The sequence below is a fragment of the Parasteatoda tepidariorum genome, chromosome 5, assembly GCF_982258835.1.
Source record: "Parasteatoda tepidariorum strain Cologne lab strain chromosome 5, Ptep-v5.0, whole genome shotgun sequence".
NCBI lineage: Eukaryota > Metazoa > Arthropoda > Arachnida > Araneae > Theridiidae > Parasteatoda > Parasteatoda tepidariorum.
The window spans coordinates 49,286,957-49,307,003 of NC_141759.1; the positions used below are offsets into that span (position 1 = coordinate 49,286,957).

Below are 20,047 nucleotides of genomic sequence, written 5' to 3' on the forward strand. Positions count from 1 at the left end.
TTATTTTATCATATTTTTTCATTACAACTTTTTTATAAAATCAAGGAGACTGTTTTATTTGAATTGAGCACCCTCTAATTTATTGTCAAAAGATGAAAACATTTCATTTAAACATAAAATATATTAATTTTCAGAAAAATGAGACCTGAGAAGCTAATATTCTTTTATTTTAATGAATATTAACAGTATTATTTCTTTACATTAATAGTTAAATATTATTTAAACAAAAAGTAATATAAGTTTTAACAAAAATAAGACCTCTGAAGCTAATATTCTATAATTGTAATGAATATTAACACTATTATTTCTTTACAATAATAGTTTAATGCTATTTTTTAGAGGTTCTAGGATGTAGCGATGAAGGGGGAAATGAAGACTGCTCCGACAAAAAACGAAGTTGCACAAATAAGCCGGATAAGAAATCGGAGTATGTTTGTGGTTCTTGTATTGATGGATATAGAGAAGACACTGAGACGAAACTATGTAAAGGTAATATACATATGAATAAAAAAAGGCAAGAGATTCATTAGGCGTCAGTGCCTCTCTGTCTTTTAAATTAAATACCAAATATGATTTTCAAATTTCGACATTAACGGCAGGGAGCATTTTTCTCCAAATCTAAAATTTGTTCAAAAATTCTTCTCTGTTTAGAAGAAATGTCTAAAAAATGAATTTTTTCTTAAATATTTAGTATTATCATTGTCTTGAAGTAATCTTTAGAGGATTGTGTTTCTTTCACATTTGTGAAATATAATAGAAATGAATAAATAAAGCTTTTACTCTCAATGTTAAATATTTTTCAAGTATATACATGCTTAAACTCGACAGATGTATTATCAATAATCAGAAAGGACTTTATTTCGCTGTAACGTTTTTTGTCCGGTATTCTTTTTCTCTTTTTTTCCTGTCCAGATTCTTCCGAAAGTAAGTTCCTCATTTTAAATTTACGTTTAGATCTAATATTTCTTATTATTTATTTTATCATATTTTTTTAATTACAATTTTTTTATAAAATCAAGGAGACTGTTCTTTTTGAATTGAGCACCCTGTAATTTATTGTCAAAAGATGAAAACATTTCATGTAAACATAAAATATATTAATTTTCAAAAAAATAAGACCTCGAAAGCTAATATTCTATTATTGTAATGAATATTAACAGTATTATCTCTTTACATTAATTGTTAAATATTATATTTACTTGTAGAGGTTCTGGGATGTAGAGATGAAGGGGGAAAAGAAGACTGCACCGATAAAAAAAGAAGTTGCACAAATAAGCTGGAGAAAAAATCGGAGTATGTTTGCGGTTCTTGTATTGATGGATATAGAGAAGATACAGAGACTAAACTATGCATTGGTAATATACATAATAATCTAAAATTGAAAGAGCTTGAGCGGCGGTTTGTGTCTCTCTATCTTATAAAATTTAAACCAAATGTGAATTTGAAAATTCGACATTGACTGCAGGATCATTTTTATTTCTAATTTTTTTTCTTCTAAATTCCAACTTTGCTTATTAGAAATGTCTAAAAAATGAATTTTTTCGTAAATGTTTAGTATTAACCATTGTCAGAAAGTAAACTTTAGAGGATTCTGTTTCTTTCCCATTTATGAAATATAATAGAAATGAGTAAATAAAGCTTTTACTCTCAATGTTAAATATTTTTCAAGTATATACATGATTAAACTCGACAGATATATTATCAATATTCAGAAAGGACTTTATTTTGCTGGATCATTTTTTGTCCGGTTTTCTTAACCTGTTTTGATCTTGTCCAGATTCAACCGAAAGTAAGTTCCTCATTTTGAAAATGCGTTTAGATTTTATTTTCTTATTATTTATTTTATTACGTTCCTTTAGTAAAATTCTTATGAAAAAATCAAATTAAGAAGGGTGTTTTATTTCATCTCAGTTCCAAGTAATTGTTTGTCAAAAGATGATAACAAATGAATTAAACATTTAAAAATATTATTTTCAGCAAAAATAAGACCTCGAAAGCTAATGTTCTATTATTGTAATGAATATTAACAGTATTATCTCTTTACAATAATAGTTAAATATTATTTACTTGCAGAGGTTCTAGGATGTAGAGATGAAGGGGGAAATGAAGACTGCTCCGATAAAAAAAGAAGTTGCACAAATAAGCTGGAGAAAAAATCGGAGTACGTTTGCGGTTCTTGTATTGATGGTTATAGAGAAGATTCAGAGACGAAACTATGCATAGGTAATATACATAGCGTCAGATGGGATGACTTTGCGCATCGAGGGGTTACTTTGTGCGAACTGTCATTTTTTCGATTTTTGTGTCCTGCCATCTAGGGGCATTTTTGTAAGCTCAGTATCAACTTATTTGAGTCGACAACATAACGAACTAATGGTTTACCAAGTACTGGCAATGTAAATATCATCGTTCTCATAAAATTGTCAGCTCAAGTAAAAAACAGTTTCAAATTTTTTAACGTTGCAAAATCGGAGACTGGAACGTCTGCTTGGTTGAAGAAATTCTAGTTATCCGGGTCTGGAATGTAGGTTATACATTAAAAGTCTTATCAATTGAGATAAAAAATCATGTATATTTTTTGTTTTTACTTATTATAATGTTAGTTATTTAATAATTAACAGTTTACACAAAGTCTCCCTTCGTTTCACAAAGTCACCCCATCTGACGGTAATAATCTATAAAGGAAAGAGTTTGGTGGGTGTTTGTGCCTTTATATCGTATAAATTCAAAACTAAACGTGATTTTTATATTTCGACATTGGCGGCAGGAGCATTTTTATTTCCAATCCTAATTTTTTTTTTTCGAAATTCCAACTTTGTTTAGGAGATAAAAATGAAAATAAATATATGATGATGATTTTATAAAAATGATTTTTTTTCTTCTTAAATGTTTTGTATTTACCATTGTTATAAAGTGCGGAATATATATACGTAATATATATTATAATATACGTAATAATCCATAAAGGGAATAGTTTCAGTGGGCGTATGTGCCTCTCTGTCTTATAAATCCAATACCAAAAGGGATTTTCATATTTTGACACTGGCCAGAGGGAGCAATTTTTTCCCTATTCCAAAATTTGTTCAAAGTTTCTAATTTGTTTAGGAGAGATGTCTAAAAAATGATTTTTTTCTTAAATGTTTAGTATTAACCATTGTCATGAAGTAATCTTTGGAGGATTCTGTTTCTTTCACATTATAAAATATTATAGAAATGGATAAATAAAGATTATACTTTCAATATTAGATGTACTTCAAGAATATACATATATAAACTCGACGGATGTATTAGCATTATCTAGAGAGGACTTATTTTCGCTGGAACATTTTCGTCCTTTTTCTTATTCTGTTTTTTTTTTGCTGTCTACGCTCAACAGAAAGTGAGCTCCTCATTTCAAGTTTACGTTTAGATTTAATCTTTCATAATATTTATTTTATAAATTTTCTTAGTGCAATTTTTGCAAAAAATAAGGAAAGCTGTTTGATTTGAATTTTGCGCCGCGTGATTTATGGTCAAAAGGTGATGGCATTTGATTTAAATAAAAAAATATATATAATTTTACAAAAAAATATGACCTCGGAAGCTAATATTGTATTATTGTAATGAATATTATCATAATTATTTCTTTATAATAATAGCTAAAAATTATTTAGTTGTAGAGATTCTGGGATGTAGAGATGAAGGGGGAAATGAAGACTGTTCCAATAGAAAAAGAAGTTGCACAAATAAGCCGGAGAATAAATCGGAGTATGTTTGTGGTTCTTGTATTGATGGATATAGAGAAGACACTGAGACGAAACTATGTAAAGGTAATATGCATATAAATAAAAAAAGGGAAGAGTTTCATTGGGTGCCAGTGCCTCTCTGTCTTATAAATCAAATACCAAATGTGATTTTCAAATTTCGACATTGGCCGCAGGGAGCATTTTTTTCCCAATTCTAAAATTTGTTCAAAATTTCTTCATTGTTTAGGAAGGATGTCTGAAAAATGATTTTTTTTTCTTAAATGTTTAGTATTAACCATTGTCATAAAGTAATCTTTAGATGATTCTGATTTTCAACATTCTTGAATTATAATAGAAATGAATATATAAAGCTTCTGCTAATAATAATAGATATTTTTCAAGTATATACATTTATAATTTCGACGGATATATTAGCAATAATCAGAAAGGATTTTGTTTCTGAAGAATATTTTTTGTCCTTTTATCTGATTTTGTTTTTTTTTCTGTCTAGATTCTACAGAAAGTGTGTTCCTCATTTTAAATATACGTTTAGATTTAATCATTCTCAATATTTATTTTATTAGTTTTTTTGAGTAAATTTTTTTTTGAAAATCAAGAAGGCAGTTTTATTTGAATTTAGGTTCCAGTAATTTTTCGTCAAAAGGTGATAACATTATTTAAAATGTATATATATGTGGGGACGGCATGAGTGATCGTCTTTGAAAATGAGAGACACTGTACTTTAACAAAACATATACTAAACGCTAAATTTACATAAAGATGGAAGATAAACAAACACATAAATAACACCAAAATAGAAGAGTTCGTCTTCGTGAAGTTAAAAGAAAATTATCAATGCTACTCCTCTCTGGAATCCATAAGCGTCTCCTTTTTGGTTTGATCCACAACGCGCTCCCGTGTCTCTCGTGTCTTAGGGAAAATCGGACGGAGTCTAACTTGCAGCTTACATAATCTGGTTGGATTTCTAGCTAGATCAGCTTACAGCACAGGAACTGGCACTATAGATCGGAACTGACACTACAGATAGGGACTGGCACTACAGAATCGGCCATCCTGCATTTCGGCTTGTCCTCCTGCGACTCTAAAAAGAATAAAAAAGAAGGAGCAGAACAGACTGAAAAATAAAATTGATAACTGAAAAATAAATGTTTTAGGTTAGTATCTTTCATAAAAAAATCTTTCGAGTAAGAGTCAATCGGTTCAGGCACGTTCACTCTTCTGTCTTTACAAGTCTTTTGTTTCCTCTTCAACAATTCTTCCTTAACATCTTTCGTCCTTTTTTTTCTTTAACGTCTTTCGTCTTTTTTTTTCTTTAATGTCTTTCGTCTTTTTTTTTTCATTAACGTCTTTCGTCTTTTTTTTTCTTTAACGTCTTTCGTCTTTTTTTTTGACATCTTTCGTCTATTCTTTTCTTTAACGTCTTTCGTCTTTTTTTCTTTAACGTCTTTCGTCTTTTTTTCTTTAACGTCTTTCGTCTTGAACTTCTTCTACGTCTTTAAATTCTTCTACTTCTTTAAAGTCTTTCGTCTTTAAATTCTTTTGTCTTCTTTTACGTCTTTCGTCTTTAAATTCTTTTGTCTTCTTTAAAAAAATCAAATTCACTTCTTTAGCAATTATTTTTCATTTTCAAAAATTACCGTCTTTATTTTTTGTCTTGGCAAGCACTAAAATTTTTCTTGGCAACTGCTCCATGATTTAACATACTCCGCACACGTTGTCGAGCAGTTGGATCCTTCGTGATTCCCTTCTTTTACTACATCATAGGTATTTCCTCCTTTTACTCTTGTTATTTTGTAGGGGCCAAGGTACTTAGGTTTTAGCTTCAAATGAGGTCCAAATTGGGTTCTTTTGATGGCGACCAAATTTCCAATTTCGTAGGATTTTGGCTCCTTTCTTCTTAAATTATAGGTATTTTTATTTTCCTGTTGAATTTTAAAAATTTGTTGCTTTGCGTTTTTTCTTAGTTCCTCTCTTTGGGCGTCAAACTGAGACTGAAATTCAATTTCGATCATTTCCTTTAGTTTTCCCAGTCCATTAGTGTTCATTTTTGTCCCAAAAAGCAATTCGAATGGAGTAGTGTCTATGCTTCTTTGATAGGTTGAATTTATCGCTTGTTGAACTTTATTTGTATGTGTACGCAACAGAGTTACAGGATAAAATGATCAGCAGACATTTTTTAGAACACTCATTTTTTTTAATTATTTTTTTTTATCTGTTGCCATTCGCAACTCTCATAAAAATAATATGAATAGACATGTGACATATGATGTTCCTACAATACTCCCTCACCAGTAACTAAGTTACGATGCTAGGCAAGTATGTCAAATTTGTCATATAATGATTATATAACAGCATATATACAGTTCAAAAATTGTACTACATAATGACTCATCATAATACGAAAACATATATACAAGATATTAATATAACATATATACAAATTATACCATTCTAGTTTCAATGCAATAAAAAATATATATATAAAATAAATGTATATGTATCTAATTAATACAGTTTTGTTCTAAAAAGCGAACAGGCTTTTTTATTTTTCTGCCAAATCTAGACATTTTAACATTTTTCTCGGGATTGACTGCCTTTTCTTGTAATTTATTTGATGTTAAACATTCGTTAGGTTTTGCAGCTTTTACGTTTTCATCGTAATCTGGATTCTCATCTTCAGAATTCAGTAGATAAGCTGGTTTAAGCCTGTCTATTGAAATGCTTACGTTTTTTCCTTTATAACTAATTACAAAACACGTTTCTGTCTTATCCATCACTTTATAGGGTCCTTGATAAGGAGACTCTAATGGCTTCCTGACTCTATCAATATGCATAAAAACATGTGAACAAGAACTTAAATCTTTGTCCTCAAATACTTTGTTCCTTTTGAAATATTTTGACTCTAAAGGTTTTAATGTTTCCATTTGATGTTGAAGATTGCTAATAAAGTTTTTCGTGGATGTTGTCACTTTTGAGTTATCAAAAAATTCACCAGGAAGTTTAATGCATTTACCATAAACCATCTGAGATATTGAATAGTTGGTGTCATCGCGTAGAGCAGCTCTGAGACCAAGTAAGACAGTAGGAAGAGTTTCAGACCATTTAATAGAGTTGTGTGCCTTTATTGCAGTTTTCAATGTACGATGTTGACGCTCAATTTTGCCATTGCACTGAGGATGATATGCAGTTGTTCTGTTGATTTTTACTCCACGTAAGTTGGTAAGAGATTTAAACGTTTCAGAATCAAACTGTGATCCTCTATCGGTAATTACTCTGTATGGCACTCCAAATCTAACTATCCAATTTTCATAGAAACATCTGGCGACTGTTTCAGCTTTGATATCAGGTATAGGAACTACTTCTATCCAGCTTGTAAAACGGTCAATACAAGTCAAATAGTATCTGTTTCCATTGGATGGGGGTAACGGTCCAATTAGGTCAATATGTATCTCGTTAAATCTTTCATCGGGTTGTTGATATTCTCCAAACTGGGATTTAGTATGTTTTGAAATTTTGTTTTTTTGGCAATCAATACAGGATTGTGCCCAAATTCGAACATCTTTTCGAATTCCAGGCCAAATAAATCTTGACGCTATCTGTTTGATAGTTGATCTGATTCCTGGATGAGATAAACCATGTATCTGCTTGAAAATAATTATTCTTGAATTTTTAGGTATATATGGTCTAATTTTATTAGTAGAGATATCACACCATAGAAATTTACCAGACTGCAGTGGTTGTTGTTTAAATTTTAAGGTTGTGTCTGATTGCATTAGTTGTTTTAATTTTTCATCACTACTTTGATCATCAGCAATTTTGTCATAATCTACACTAGTTACTTCTTGAATTCGAGATAACGCGTCTGCGACGATATTATTTTTGCCAATAATGTGTTGAAGGTTAGTCGAAAACTGGGATATGTACTGGAGATGTCTATTTTGTCTTGGAGATGCTTTTTCATTTTTTTGTTTGAAGGCAAACACCAGTGGCTTATGGTCTGTAAATATAGTAAATTCTCGACCTTCTAATAGATGTTTGAAATGCTTTACAGAAAGATATATCCCTAATAATTCTCTGTCGTAGGTACTATATGATTTCTGTGTATCATTTAAAATATTTGAATAGAAAGCTATCGGTTTCCAAGCACCATTTTCGTATTGTTCCAATACAGATCCGATTGCGAAATCTGAAGAATCTGAGCAAAGGCATAGAGGTAATTCAAACTTCGGATATGTTAGCAAGGCTACATAATAAGTCTTGTTTGCATTTTTCAAACATGTTAATAGCTTGTCCACATTATTTTTCTTTTGTCATTTTTATGAGCTCCTTTCAAATATTCGTGGAGAATTACTTGTGTTTTAGCAGCGTCTTTGATGTATCGTCTATAATAGTTTATTAGACCAAGAAAGGTTCTCAGTTCACGTATAGTTTTTGGCAACTTGTAATTATGGATTGCTTCTACTGTTAGGGAAAGGGGCTCAGATCCTTCCAAACTGATTTCATATCCCAAAAACTCCAATTTCTCCACAGCAATGACTGACTTGGAGATATTAATTCTGAGGCCATATTTATCTAATTTATCAAAAAGTTGCTTTAAATGAGATTGATGCTCTACTTTGTTTCGAGATGCCACTAATATATCGTCTACATAAGGAAAAACGAAATCAAGTCCACACAGAACGTCATTTATGAAGCGTTGAAACGTTGAAGGTGCATTTCTGAGGCCGAAACTCATAACGTTGAATTCAAAGAGTCCGAAAGGGGTAATTATTGCAGTTTTTTGTTTGTCCTCTTCATTTATAGGAAGTTGATAATAAGCTTTAAATAAATCGAATTTAGAAAATACTTTGGTGTCTTTTAAAATATGATTGAAATCTTCGATTCTTGGTATTGGATATCGGTCTGGTATTGTTTGGTCGTTTAGTCTTCTATAATCTCCACATGGTCTGTAAGACCCATCCTTCTTTTTAACCATATGTAATGGACTTGCCCAGGGCGATTTTGAAGGTCTAATAATCCCGTTGTCTAGCATGAATTGAAATTCTTCTTTGGCTATTTTCAATTTTTTTGGATCTAATTGTCGTGCCTTAGAAAACACAGATTTTCCCGTTGTGGTGATAAAATGTCGAATTTCATGTTCAGCATCACTAATTAATACGTTTGGCTGAGTTAAATTTGGATATGAAGAGAATAATTCAGAAAACTTAGAATTTTTATCCATAGTGGAAATTGTTTCCGTCATGCATATTGAAGAAACTTCTCCTTTAACTATTAAATTGGTTACTCCATCAATTAATCTTTTTTCTTTAAATAAATTAATAAATCAATCAATAAATTAAACTTATTAAGGAAATCGGCCCCTATTATTCCTTTATTAATTTTGCTATAATAAAGGGGAAATTAAATTAGCGGCGAGGTCCTAAATCAACAGTTAATATTTTGATTCCATAGGTTGTAATCTCGGATCCATTTGCTGCATATAGTTTATTATCGCTTGCACTTTGATAACTTTTATTGGCGGGTAATGGTAATAAACTGACATCGGCTCCACTGTCGATAAGGAAGTTTATTCCAGTATTCCTATCTCGAACATGCAATATAAATTTACGGCAATCATTTATTTCCTCAGCAGCAGAATCTGCCGCCAAGTCTACTGCTTTTCCCTGTTTTCCGCATCAGAATCATAAGAACATGGTTGGCGACATTTACCAGGTAAACATTTTGAACCAAATTTAAAATGGTAGTAACAATATTTACCTTTCCTATTGAATGCTTTTATTGAATGACTGCGACTTCGAGATGTATTTCGGTAATTATTTCTAAATTTAGATCTACTACGGTCATTTATTTGCAGTGAATCAATTTTCTGTTCTAATGCTGCTATTCGTGCAATTAAAGCATCATTGTAGGTAACATTTGGTGAAACAGTACATATTTCTTCCCCAGTTTTCATTTCGTGAATTTTATTCGCCATCGTAGACAGTTTATCTAAACTTTCTTCACTGACAAGCAGAATATTTCGTATAAAATTCGGCATTTTATCAAGCCATAAAGATTTTAACACTTTTTCTGAAAAATCGTTTGCTCCTAAATTTTTCATTTTTTGCAAAAGTTGGCTTGGCTTGCAATCTCCAAGTTCTAATCCTGTAACTAAGCGCTGAATTCCCTTGTTTTCGCTTTCCTTAAACGTATTTAAAAGTCTTTCTTTCGCCAAGGTATATTTGTTAGGCTTAGTGTCTTTAATAATGTCCAAAATATTTTCTACATACTTCGGTTCCAGTTGGGATATCAAATAATTAAATTTGATTTCTTCAGTTGTGATCTTATTTATTTGAAACTGTGCTTCTACTTGGTAAAACGAAATGTCGGGTTTCTCTCTCCAAAAAGGTGGAATTTTAATGCTTACTTTATTAGCTTCGGCGTCCATGACGATCGTTGCTTCGATCTTTTCACTGTTTTTTGTAGTCATGTCAAAAATCCGGGTCACCAGTTGTACGCAACAGAGTTACAGGATAAAATGATCAGCAGACATTTTTTAAAACACTCATTTTTTTTATTATTTTTTTTTGATCTGTTGCCATTCGCAACTCTCATAAAAATAATATGAATAGACATGTGACATATGATGTTCCTACATATGCTTGTACCATTCAGCTGGATTTTCTATGGATAATTTTGAAAGAATCGATATGATGTTTTGATTAATACGCTCTACTCCTCCGTTAGCTCTTGGTAAACCTGTTGTTATTAAATGATGTTTAATATTTTCTTTCGAGAAATAATCAGCAATTTCACTGGAGGTAAATGTTTTCCCCTATCTGAAATTATTTGGGAAGGACTTCCAAATACAGTTTTTTGGATTTCTAATTTTGCTAAAGTTTCAGCTGACGTAGGATAATCCATATAAACTTGGTAATAGCATATATTATCGCTAACACATATTTATAATTTTTATGGGTGCTCTCCAAAGGTCCGAGATGATCAATATGAAAAGTTTTCAAAGGCATATCTTCTTTATGCAATGGATGCAATAGTCCTTCTTTCTTTCCTCTTTTATGATTCACCAGTATGCAATGAACACAATTTGCTATGATGTTTTCTATTTTCTGTCTAAGTTTGGGTATGAAATAATATTCTTCGATTTTTTTCCGTATATTCAATTCCAGAGTGTCCTTTCTCATGAGCTGTTCTTATAATTTCGATTTGCATATTTTCTGGCACAACCACCAATTCTTTGCCATCAAAAAATTTATACAAAATTCCTTTTCTATTGCAATAATCTTCATAATTCGAAATTTTAAGTAGTTCTTTTATAGTCTTAATTCCAGTATCTTTATCTTGGGCTGACCTGAGTCCTGGTGAAATATTATCGATGGTAACACAAAATACATTAATTGGAGATCGACTAAGGTCGTCTACGTGAGCCATCTTATTTCCAGAACGATGCTCAATTATGTAGTTGAATTCTTGCAGCAAAAGTGCCCAACGAGCTACACGAGTCGACAAATCTCGTTTTGGCATAGTCTTTTCAAAAGCAGCACAGTCAGTAATTATTTTGAATGGAATACCTAACAGATAGATGCGAAATTTCTTGAGGGCTTCTACGATAGCAAGAGCTTCAAGTTCGTAGCTGGAATATTTTTTTTCAGCATCAGTCGTTTTTCGACTCATATAGTAAGTGGGGTGAAAATGTTTTTCATCAGGGGGTTTTTGCATTAAAATGGCAGCATATCCTTCTAAGCTGGCGTCTGGGTGTAACTCGGTTTCGTATTTAGGGTTATATATTGAAAGAACAGGATTTTGGGCTAACAAAGATTTTAATTGATTAAACGCTTTCTTTTCTTCAATGCTAAACATTAACTTATGATCTTTTTTTAGCAGGTCACTCAGCGGTCTAGCTATTATAGAATAGTTCGGAATAAATTTTCTGAAGTATCCGGTCAATCCCAAAAAACTATGAATTTTTTTCAAATTTGTTGGCTCCGGAAAGTTAAGAACTGCTTTGGTTTTCAAGGTAGATAGGAATATTTTTCCATCCTCTATCGCATGACCTAAAAATTCAATGCTCTTCTTTAAGAAATGGGACTTCTTGAAATTAATATCAAGTCCATATTCATTAGCAATATTCAAAACCCGATTAAGTCGTTCAATACCTTCTTCAAGAGAGGAAGACAGAATAATTATGTCGTCTAAATATGGTAAAACTATACCCTCATTAATCAAAGTTCGGAAAATGGTGTTTATGTATCTTTGAAATACAGCGGGAGAGTTGCATAGTCCAAAAGGAACATTAAGAAATTGATATTGTCCTTCATGTGTCACAAAAGAAATGTATTTTCTACTATCTTTACTTACATCGACATGTAGGAATCCGTTCTTAAGATCAATTGTACTGAAAATTTTCTAGTCTTGTAGTCTATCTAAAATGTCTTCAATTAATGGGAGAGGAAATCTGTCTTTGACAATTATCTTATTTAATTTTCTATAATCTATGCAAATACGAGGAGATCCGTCTTTTTTCTTAACTATTTCAACGGGACTACAATATTCGGAAGAACTGGGCTCCACTATTCCTTGTTTTAACCATTCAACGACTTGAGCTTCAACTGTCTTCTTTTCAGAAAACGGCAATCTACGTGGCTGGTGAAATATCGGTTCCTGATTTTTAACCAAAATGTTCATTTCCACATTAGTTGTCTTAAGTTTATCTGGCGCATAATCAAAAACTAATTGTTGTAACTTATTTTTTAAAACATTAGGAACACAAGGATCTATGTTAATTTCAGCCTCATGAGATATAGTAAGATCGATTGGTGAAATAGACAAATAGTTTATTTCATCAAAACAAGGAATTTTATTTTTATTTGTGATACCCTTTTCACTGACTATTGTTTCACCGTGCATTAAGACATTAAGGCCTATAATAGCGTCATACGGCATCATATCATTTTCTACATCACATATTTCAGCCAAACATTTGAAATCATCAATTTTAATACTTTCTTTAAAATAACCTAACGGAGTCACTTTTGATTTACCAAATCCGTTTAGAGTAGAATTAAATGGAAATAGTTCCTTGGAGTTTAAATTATTAAAAATTGATCTTTTGATTAAAGTGGCTTGACTTCCTGTATCAATCAAAGACTTCACAGTTAAGTTATTAACTGTTATCATTTTAAACAACTTTGGCTCTTCACTAACATTTAAAGTAGCAACTTCCGTTTTTGCATTTGATTTTGGACATTGCGAAGCTTTGGGTCCAAACGCTTCACATTTAAAACACTTTAAAACCTTATCTTTATGTATGCAATATTTTGAAATATGATTTCTTGAACCACAATTGTAACACAATTTATTATTAAAAGTTTCAACATCAGTATTATACCTTATATTTTCATTATTATTTTCATATTTATTTTTATTCCTATTTGAAAAATCTTTTCTTACATTATACCTATCATCATATTTTGCTTTTGTTCTATCATAAGAATTATATTTTCTATCAAAGTCATGTTTTGTTCTGATTTTATCGAAAGCATTTTTACTCTTTGCGGAATCACTTTTTATTATTTCATAAAATTTAAGTTTCTCTTTAAATTCGGACAAATTTTTGCAGCCGTACAGAACAATTTTGTTTTCATGCTTATCGTTAATCCCCTTAATTACATAATGCATAAAAGCAGCATCGTCTATTTTTCCGAAATTACAGTTCTCTTTCATCTTTAAATAATATTCTTGAGCCGATTCATAATCCTTCATTCTACGTCTACTTAAAAGATCATGCAAATTAGCAGAATTAATTTCAAAAGGAAATTCATCAATCAAAGCTTCTTTTAATTTTCGCCATGAATTTATTTCCGGTACAGTTCTGACAAATAAAGAGGCGTTACCACCAAGAGTTCTTTTGGCAAAAATAAATTTTTGTAAATCTGACAAATTAAACAATTTTGAAATATTTTCGAAATGTTCGATCCAATGAACAATATTTTCATGCGATCCTGCATTATACTTAGAAATAGTACTTTCGATATCAGAATAATTAATAGCAACATTTTGAAATTCAAAATTTCTACAGGAATTATTTTTATTTTTTAAACATGAATTACTGTTTTTATTTTCATCATTGCTCAGCACTGGAAAATTGTGTTCCTTCTCTTTATTCAAAGGCTCAGTTTCACTTTGAGGATTGCTTATGTCTTCGTCCGACTCTGAACTAGACGCGCTGGCGCTGTTGGCGAGCTCTGCCAGTTTACTCAAATCCATTAATAACTTCAACATGTTTATTGCAATTTCGGTTTCATTGTCTTCGTACGAAATATTTAGAATATTGGAAAGTGTTATAAGTTGTTTAAGAGTGAATTCTTTTTCAATATTTTTTAATTTATTTTGAAATTCTTCGCTGTCTAAAGTAAAATTGAAACCAGTAAAAGTTCTTAATCGTTTTCTGCTTGAACGATCGCCTTCTACATCGAAAATAAATTTATGTAGAAGTCTTATTTTGTCTTTCTTAAAATTTTTCCATGCCTTGCTTACTTGCTTAATATCGTTAAGGATCATTTTTGATTAATGAATAAAAGTTTACGTATCCCAATTGTAGTTGCAGAGATGAAATAAAAAAAAAGAAACGAAAGTTTCATCACAACGCCATTCGGTTACTTACTTTCACAAGAATGAAACCATTCAGCATCCAATTTTTTCGCCAATATTTTTTTTATTTTTGCTAGCAATTTTTTCTCAATCTAATTTCTTCACCATCAATTTGCTCTCGATCCCACTTCTGATTTTGTGGGGACGGCATGAGTGATCGTCTTTGAAAATGAGAGACACTGTACTTTAACAAAACATATATTAAACGCTAAATTTACATAAAGATGGACGATAAACAAACACATAAATAACATCAAAATAAAAGAGTTCGTCTTCGTGAAGTTAAAAGAAAATTATCATTGCTACTCCTCTCTGGAATCCATAGGCGTCTCTTTTTTGGTTTGTTCCACAACGCGCTCCCGTGTCTCTCGTGTCTTAGGGTATTTCGGACGGGGTCTAACTTGCAGCTTACATAATTTGGTTGGATTTCTAGCTAGATCAGCTTACAGCACAGGAACTGGCACTATAGATGGCACTACAGAAATGGCACTACATATATATATATATATATATATATATATATATATATATATATATATATATATATATATATATATATATATATATATATATATATATACATATATTAAATTTTCGAAAATTAAGGTTTTGATTGCTAGTATTTTATTATTGTAATTAATATAAATAAAAAATTTTCTTTACAATAATAGTTAAATATTAATTAATTGTAGAGATTCTAGGATGTAGAGATGAAGGGGGAAATGAAGGGGGAATGCTCCGATAGAAAAAGAAGTTGCACAAATAAGCCAGAGAAAAAATCGGAGTATGTTTGCGGTTCTTGTATTGAGGGATATAGAGAAGATACAGAGACAAAACTATGCTTAGGTAATATACATAATAATCTATAAAGGAAAGAGTTTGAGCTGTTGTTTGTGCGTCTCTATCTTATAAATTCAAAACCAAATGTGATTTTCAAATTTCGACATTGGCTGCAGCATAATTTTTATTTTCAAAACTAAAATTTCTTTCTTCTAAATTCCTACTTTGTTTAGGAGAAATGTCTGAAAAATGAATTTTTTCGTTAATGTATAGTATTAACCATTGTCATAAAGAAATTTTTGGAGGATTCTGTTTCTTTCACATTTATGAAAATAATAGAAATGAATAAATAAAAACTTTGCTGTCTATATTTAATACTTTTCAAGTATATACTTGATATTTTCAAAACTAAAATTTTTTTCTTCTAAATTCCTACTTTGTTTAGGAGAAATGTCTGAAAAATGAATTTTTTCGTTAGTGTATAGTATTAACCATTGTCATAAAGAAATTTTTGGAGGATTCTGTTTCTTTCACATTTATGAAAATAATAGAAATGAATAAATAAAAGCTTTGCTGTCTATATTTGATACTTTTCAAGTTTATAAATATATAAACTCGACAGATGTATTAGCAATAATCTGAAAGGACTTTGTTTCGCTAGAGCATTTTCAGTCCTTTTTTTTCTTATTCTGCTTTTTCCTGTCCTGATTTTTCCGAAATTTTGTTCAAAATTTTAAATATAGGTATAGATCCAATCTTTCTTATTATTTCTCTTATTATATTTTTTTATTACAATTTTTAAAAAATCATGGATGCTGTTTAATTTGAATTTAGCACCCAGAAATTTATTTGCAAAAGGTGATAACCTCTAATTGAAACAAAAATTATATTAATTTTCACAAAAATAAGACTTTAGAAGCTAAAATTCTATTATTGTAATGAATATTAACTGTATTATTTCTCCTCGATAATAGTTAAATATCATTTATTTGTAGAGATTCTAGGATGTAGAGATGAAGGGGGAAATGAAGACTGCACCAATAAAAAAAGAAGCTGCACAAATAAGCCGGAGAATAAATCGGAGTATGTTTGCGGTTCTTGTATTGATGGATATAGAGAAGATACAAAGACGAAACTATGTAAAGGTAATATACATATTAATAAAAAAAGGGAAGAGTTTCATTGGGCGCCAGTGCCTCTCTGTCTTATAATTCAAATGCCAAAATTGATTTTCAAATTTCGACACTGGCCAGAGGAAGCAATTTTTTCCCAATTCAAAAATTTGTTCAAAATCTCTTCTTTGTATAGGAAAGATGTCTGAAAAATGATTTTTTTCTTAAATGTTTTGTATTAACCATTGTCATGAAGTAATTTTTAGAGGATTCTGTTTCTTTCACATTTATGAAATATAATAAAAATGAATAAATAAAGGCTTTACTCTCAATATTGAATATTTTTCAAGTATATACATGTTTAAACTCGACAGAAGGATTATCAATAATCAGATAGGACTTTATTGCACTGGATCATTTTTTGTCCGGTTTTCTTATCCTGTTTCGTTCCTGTCCAGATTCAACCGAAAGAAAGTTCCTTGTTCTAATAATACGTTTAGATTTAATTTTCTTATTATTAAATTATTACATTCTTCTAGTAGAATTTTTGCAAAAAAAAAATCAAATTAACGAGACTGTTTTATTTGAAATGAGCTCACTGAAATTGTTTGTCAAAAGGGGATAACACTTGATTTAAACAAAAAATAATATTAGTTTCAACAATAATAAGACCTCGGAAGCTAATATTCTATTATTTCAATGAATATTAAATGAATTATTTCTTTTCAATGATAGTTAAATATTATTTATTTGTAGAGATTCTGGGATGTAGAGATGAAGGTGGAAATGAAGACTGCACCGATAAAAAAAGAAGTTGCACAAATAAGCCGGAGAAGAAAGCGGAGTATGTTTGCGGTTCTTGCATTGAAGGATTTAGAGAAGATACAGAGACGAAACTATGCATAGGTAATATACCTACATGATAAAGGAAATAATATCTATAAAGGAAAGAGTTTGAGCGGGTGCCTATGCCTCTCTAACTTATAAGTTCAAAACCAAATGTGATTTTCAAATTTCGACATTCGCTGCAGGATCATTTTTATTTTCAATTCTAAAATTTTTTTCTTCTAAATTCCTACTTTGTTTAGGAGAAATGTCTGAAAAATGAATTTTTTCGTTAATGTTTATTATTAACCATTGTCATAAAGTAATGTTTGGTGGATTCTGTTTCTTTCACATTTATGAAAATAATAGAAATGAATAAATAAGGACTTTGCTGTCTATATTAGATACTTTTCAAGTATATACATATATAAACTTGACGGATGTATTAGCAAAAATCAGAAAGGATTTTATTTCTCAAGAACAATTTTTGTCCTTGTTTTTTTTTCCTGTCCAGATTCTACGGAAAGTGTGTTCCTCATTTTAAATATACGTTTCGATTTTATCTTTTTTAATATTTATTTTATTAATTTTTTTGCGTACAATTTTTTTAAAAAATCAGGAAGGCTTTATATTAGACTTTAGGTTCCTGTAATTTTTTGTCAAACGGTGATAACATTATTTAAAATGTATATATATGTGTGTACACATATTAAATTTTCGAAAAGTAAGGTTTTGGTTGCTAGTAGTTTATTTTTGTACTGAATATAAATAAAAAATTTTCTTTACGATAATAGTTAAATGTTATTTATTTGTAGAGATTCTAGGATGTAGAGATGAAGGGGGAAATGAAGAATGCTCCGATAGAAAAAGAAGTTGCACAAATAAGCCAGAGAAAAAATCGGAGTATGTTTGCGGTGCTTGTATTGAGGGATATAGAGAAGATACAGAGTCGAAACTGTGCAAAGGTAATATTAAAGACATTAATAAATGAAGGGAAGAGTTTCATTGGGCGTCAGTGCCTCTCTGTCTTATAAATCCAATCCCAAATGTGATTTTCAAATTTCGACATTGGAAGCAGGGAGCATTTTTATTTCCAATTCTAAAAGTTTTTCAAAATTCCTACTTTGTTTAGGAGAGATACCACCTTTCTTCTAACTTCAGTCAATTCTATTAATTGTTTTTATATTTTATGAAAAATTTATTCAGTCTTTTTCTTTTTTTGCAAAAATCGTTACCTTATTGAAAAATTTTGTTATTATGGACTAATTTTTATAGTTTTGAATGTTGCAGTGTTGATCATTTTAAACTATTTAAAGCAACTAAGAACTTATTCAATATATATGTTACACACTCGTTTAGTTGAACTAAATCTTGCATGTTTTTTTAAAATATTAAAAAGTCATTATTAATGTTTTTCTTTAATTTTTATTGCAGCAACAGAAACGTCGTCTACAACCCGTAAGTAAATTTTGGCAATTTTAATGCAAATATTTGAAAATGGTATGCGTACGAGTGAAAATGAAAAAAAAAATTATGTTGGCAGTAAAATCATCATTTTTATATAAAGAAAACTATTCTGCTGAATAGTTTCCCTGTTTACTATTTAAAAATTTAAAAAACAGCGTTAATTTTCATTGTGGTTCATTTGTTAGATTGAAATAATAAAAACGTACAATTGGTGTAATTTTATGGGGTAAATGGTTAACACTTTTTCCGCTCTCAACAAAATTTATGATTTTAAAGACATCACCAAAATTATTAACTCTACTAGTAAAGAAGTCAATATTCTTGAATTCATCAAAAATGACAAAAAGGAAAATAGATAAATTTCAAATAAACTCCTGTTTGTGAAAATTGCAACACCATGAAGGAATCGTCATAATTGAAGGAAATTTACTACACAGTTGAGTGGTAGTGGTACAAATAAATGATTACTCTTTCAAAGCAAACAAACAATAACAAGAGATCGAAATCAGTATTTTGTGTAGCCACCACGCACCGCAATAAGCGCTGCTACACGACGTGGCATGGAGTCAAGCAAATTTTGAATGTCTGTCTGAGGAAGAGCATTCCATATAGTTTGTATGCGTACCCAAAGTTTGTCTGTAGAAGCAACAGGACGAGGATCATGAGCGAGGCACCTACCAACGAAATGACACACATGTTCAATCGGTGACATATCTGGGGAATACGCAGGCCAAGGAAGAAGCTGTACCTGTCGCAATGTAAGGAAGGATTGAACAGTCCTAGCAATACGAGGACGGGCATTGTCTTGTTGAACTACAGCGCCTGGCAAGGCTTGAAGGAAGGGACCAGCTTGGGGCTGTAAAACTTCACTCATGCACCGGTTGTTGTTCAGATTGCCCACAATTCGTAGCAATTGAGATCGTCCATGATATGCTATGACTCCCCAGACCATAACTCCGGGTGTTCGTCCACTGTGGCTTTCGATAATGCACACCGGAAGGTGGCGTTTACCGGCATAGCGTCTGACACGAATGCGGCCACCACGGTACCACAAATTAAAGCGGGATTTGTCAGAAAACACAACACGCTGCCAATCAGCACGCCAGTTCCTATGCTGATTGGCCCATTGTAGCCGCAGGCGGCTATGGTTTAGCGTGATGGTGATCCTGTATAAAGGAGTCCTTGCGCGCAGTCCACGCTGCAGTTGACGTCTACGAATTGATGAAGCACACAATGAAACACCTGTAGCTATTGACCACTGTGCTGCCAGTTGTCTAGAGGGAGCCGTACGGTCTGTCAGCACCATGCGGACCAGGTGTCTATCATCGCGAGCTGACGTGACATTTCGGGGTCCGCTCCCGGATTTCCGAGTTGTCTGACACTCGTCCGTCCACTACTTCCAAACACGCATCACTGTGCTTCTGTTACGCTGCACACGAGCGGCTACTGCACGATAAGACAATCCAGCTT

At 31.2% G+C, this 20,047-nt stretch overlaps 1 protein-coding gene across 1 annotated transcript in view; it reads left to right on the forward strand.

Annotated features, from left to right (window-relative positions):
* Nucleotides 1–20,047, forward strand: part of LOC107444788 (uncharacterized) — an 87,180-nt gene that overhangs the window by 23,831 nt on the left and 43,302 nt on the right. The window contains exons 19-26 of the mRNA XM_087162771.1: nucleotides 340–489; nucleotides 1,206–1,355; nucleotides 2,074–2,223; nucleotides 3,654–3,809; nucleotides 16,169–16,318; nucleotides 17,042–17,191; nucleotides 17,926–18,075; nucleotides 18,545–18,568. Of these exons, the coding sequence (XP_087018897.1) occupies nucleotides 340–489; nucleotides 1,206–1,355; nucleotides 2,074–2,223; nucleotides 3,654–3,809; nucleotides 16,169–16,318; nucleotides 17,042–17,191; nucleotides 17,926–18,075; nucleotides 18,545–18,568 (1,080 nt within the window). The remainder of the gene's footprint in view (nucleotides 1–339; nucleotides 490–1,205; nucleotides 1,356–2,073; nucleotides 2,224–3,653; nucleotides 3,810–16,168; nucleotides 16,319–17,041; nucleotides 17,192–17,925; nucleotides 18,076–18,544; nucleotides 18,569–20,047) is intronic.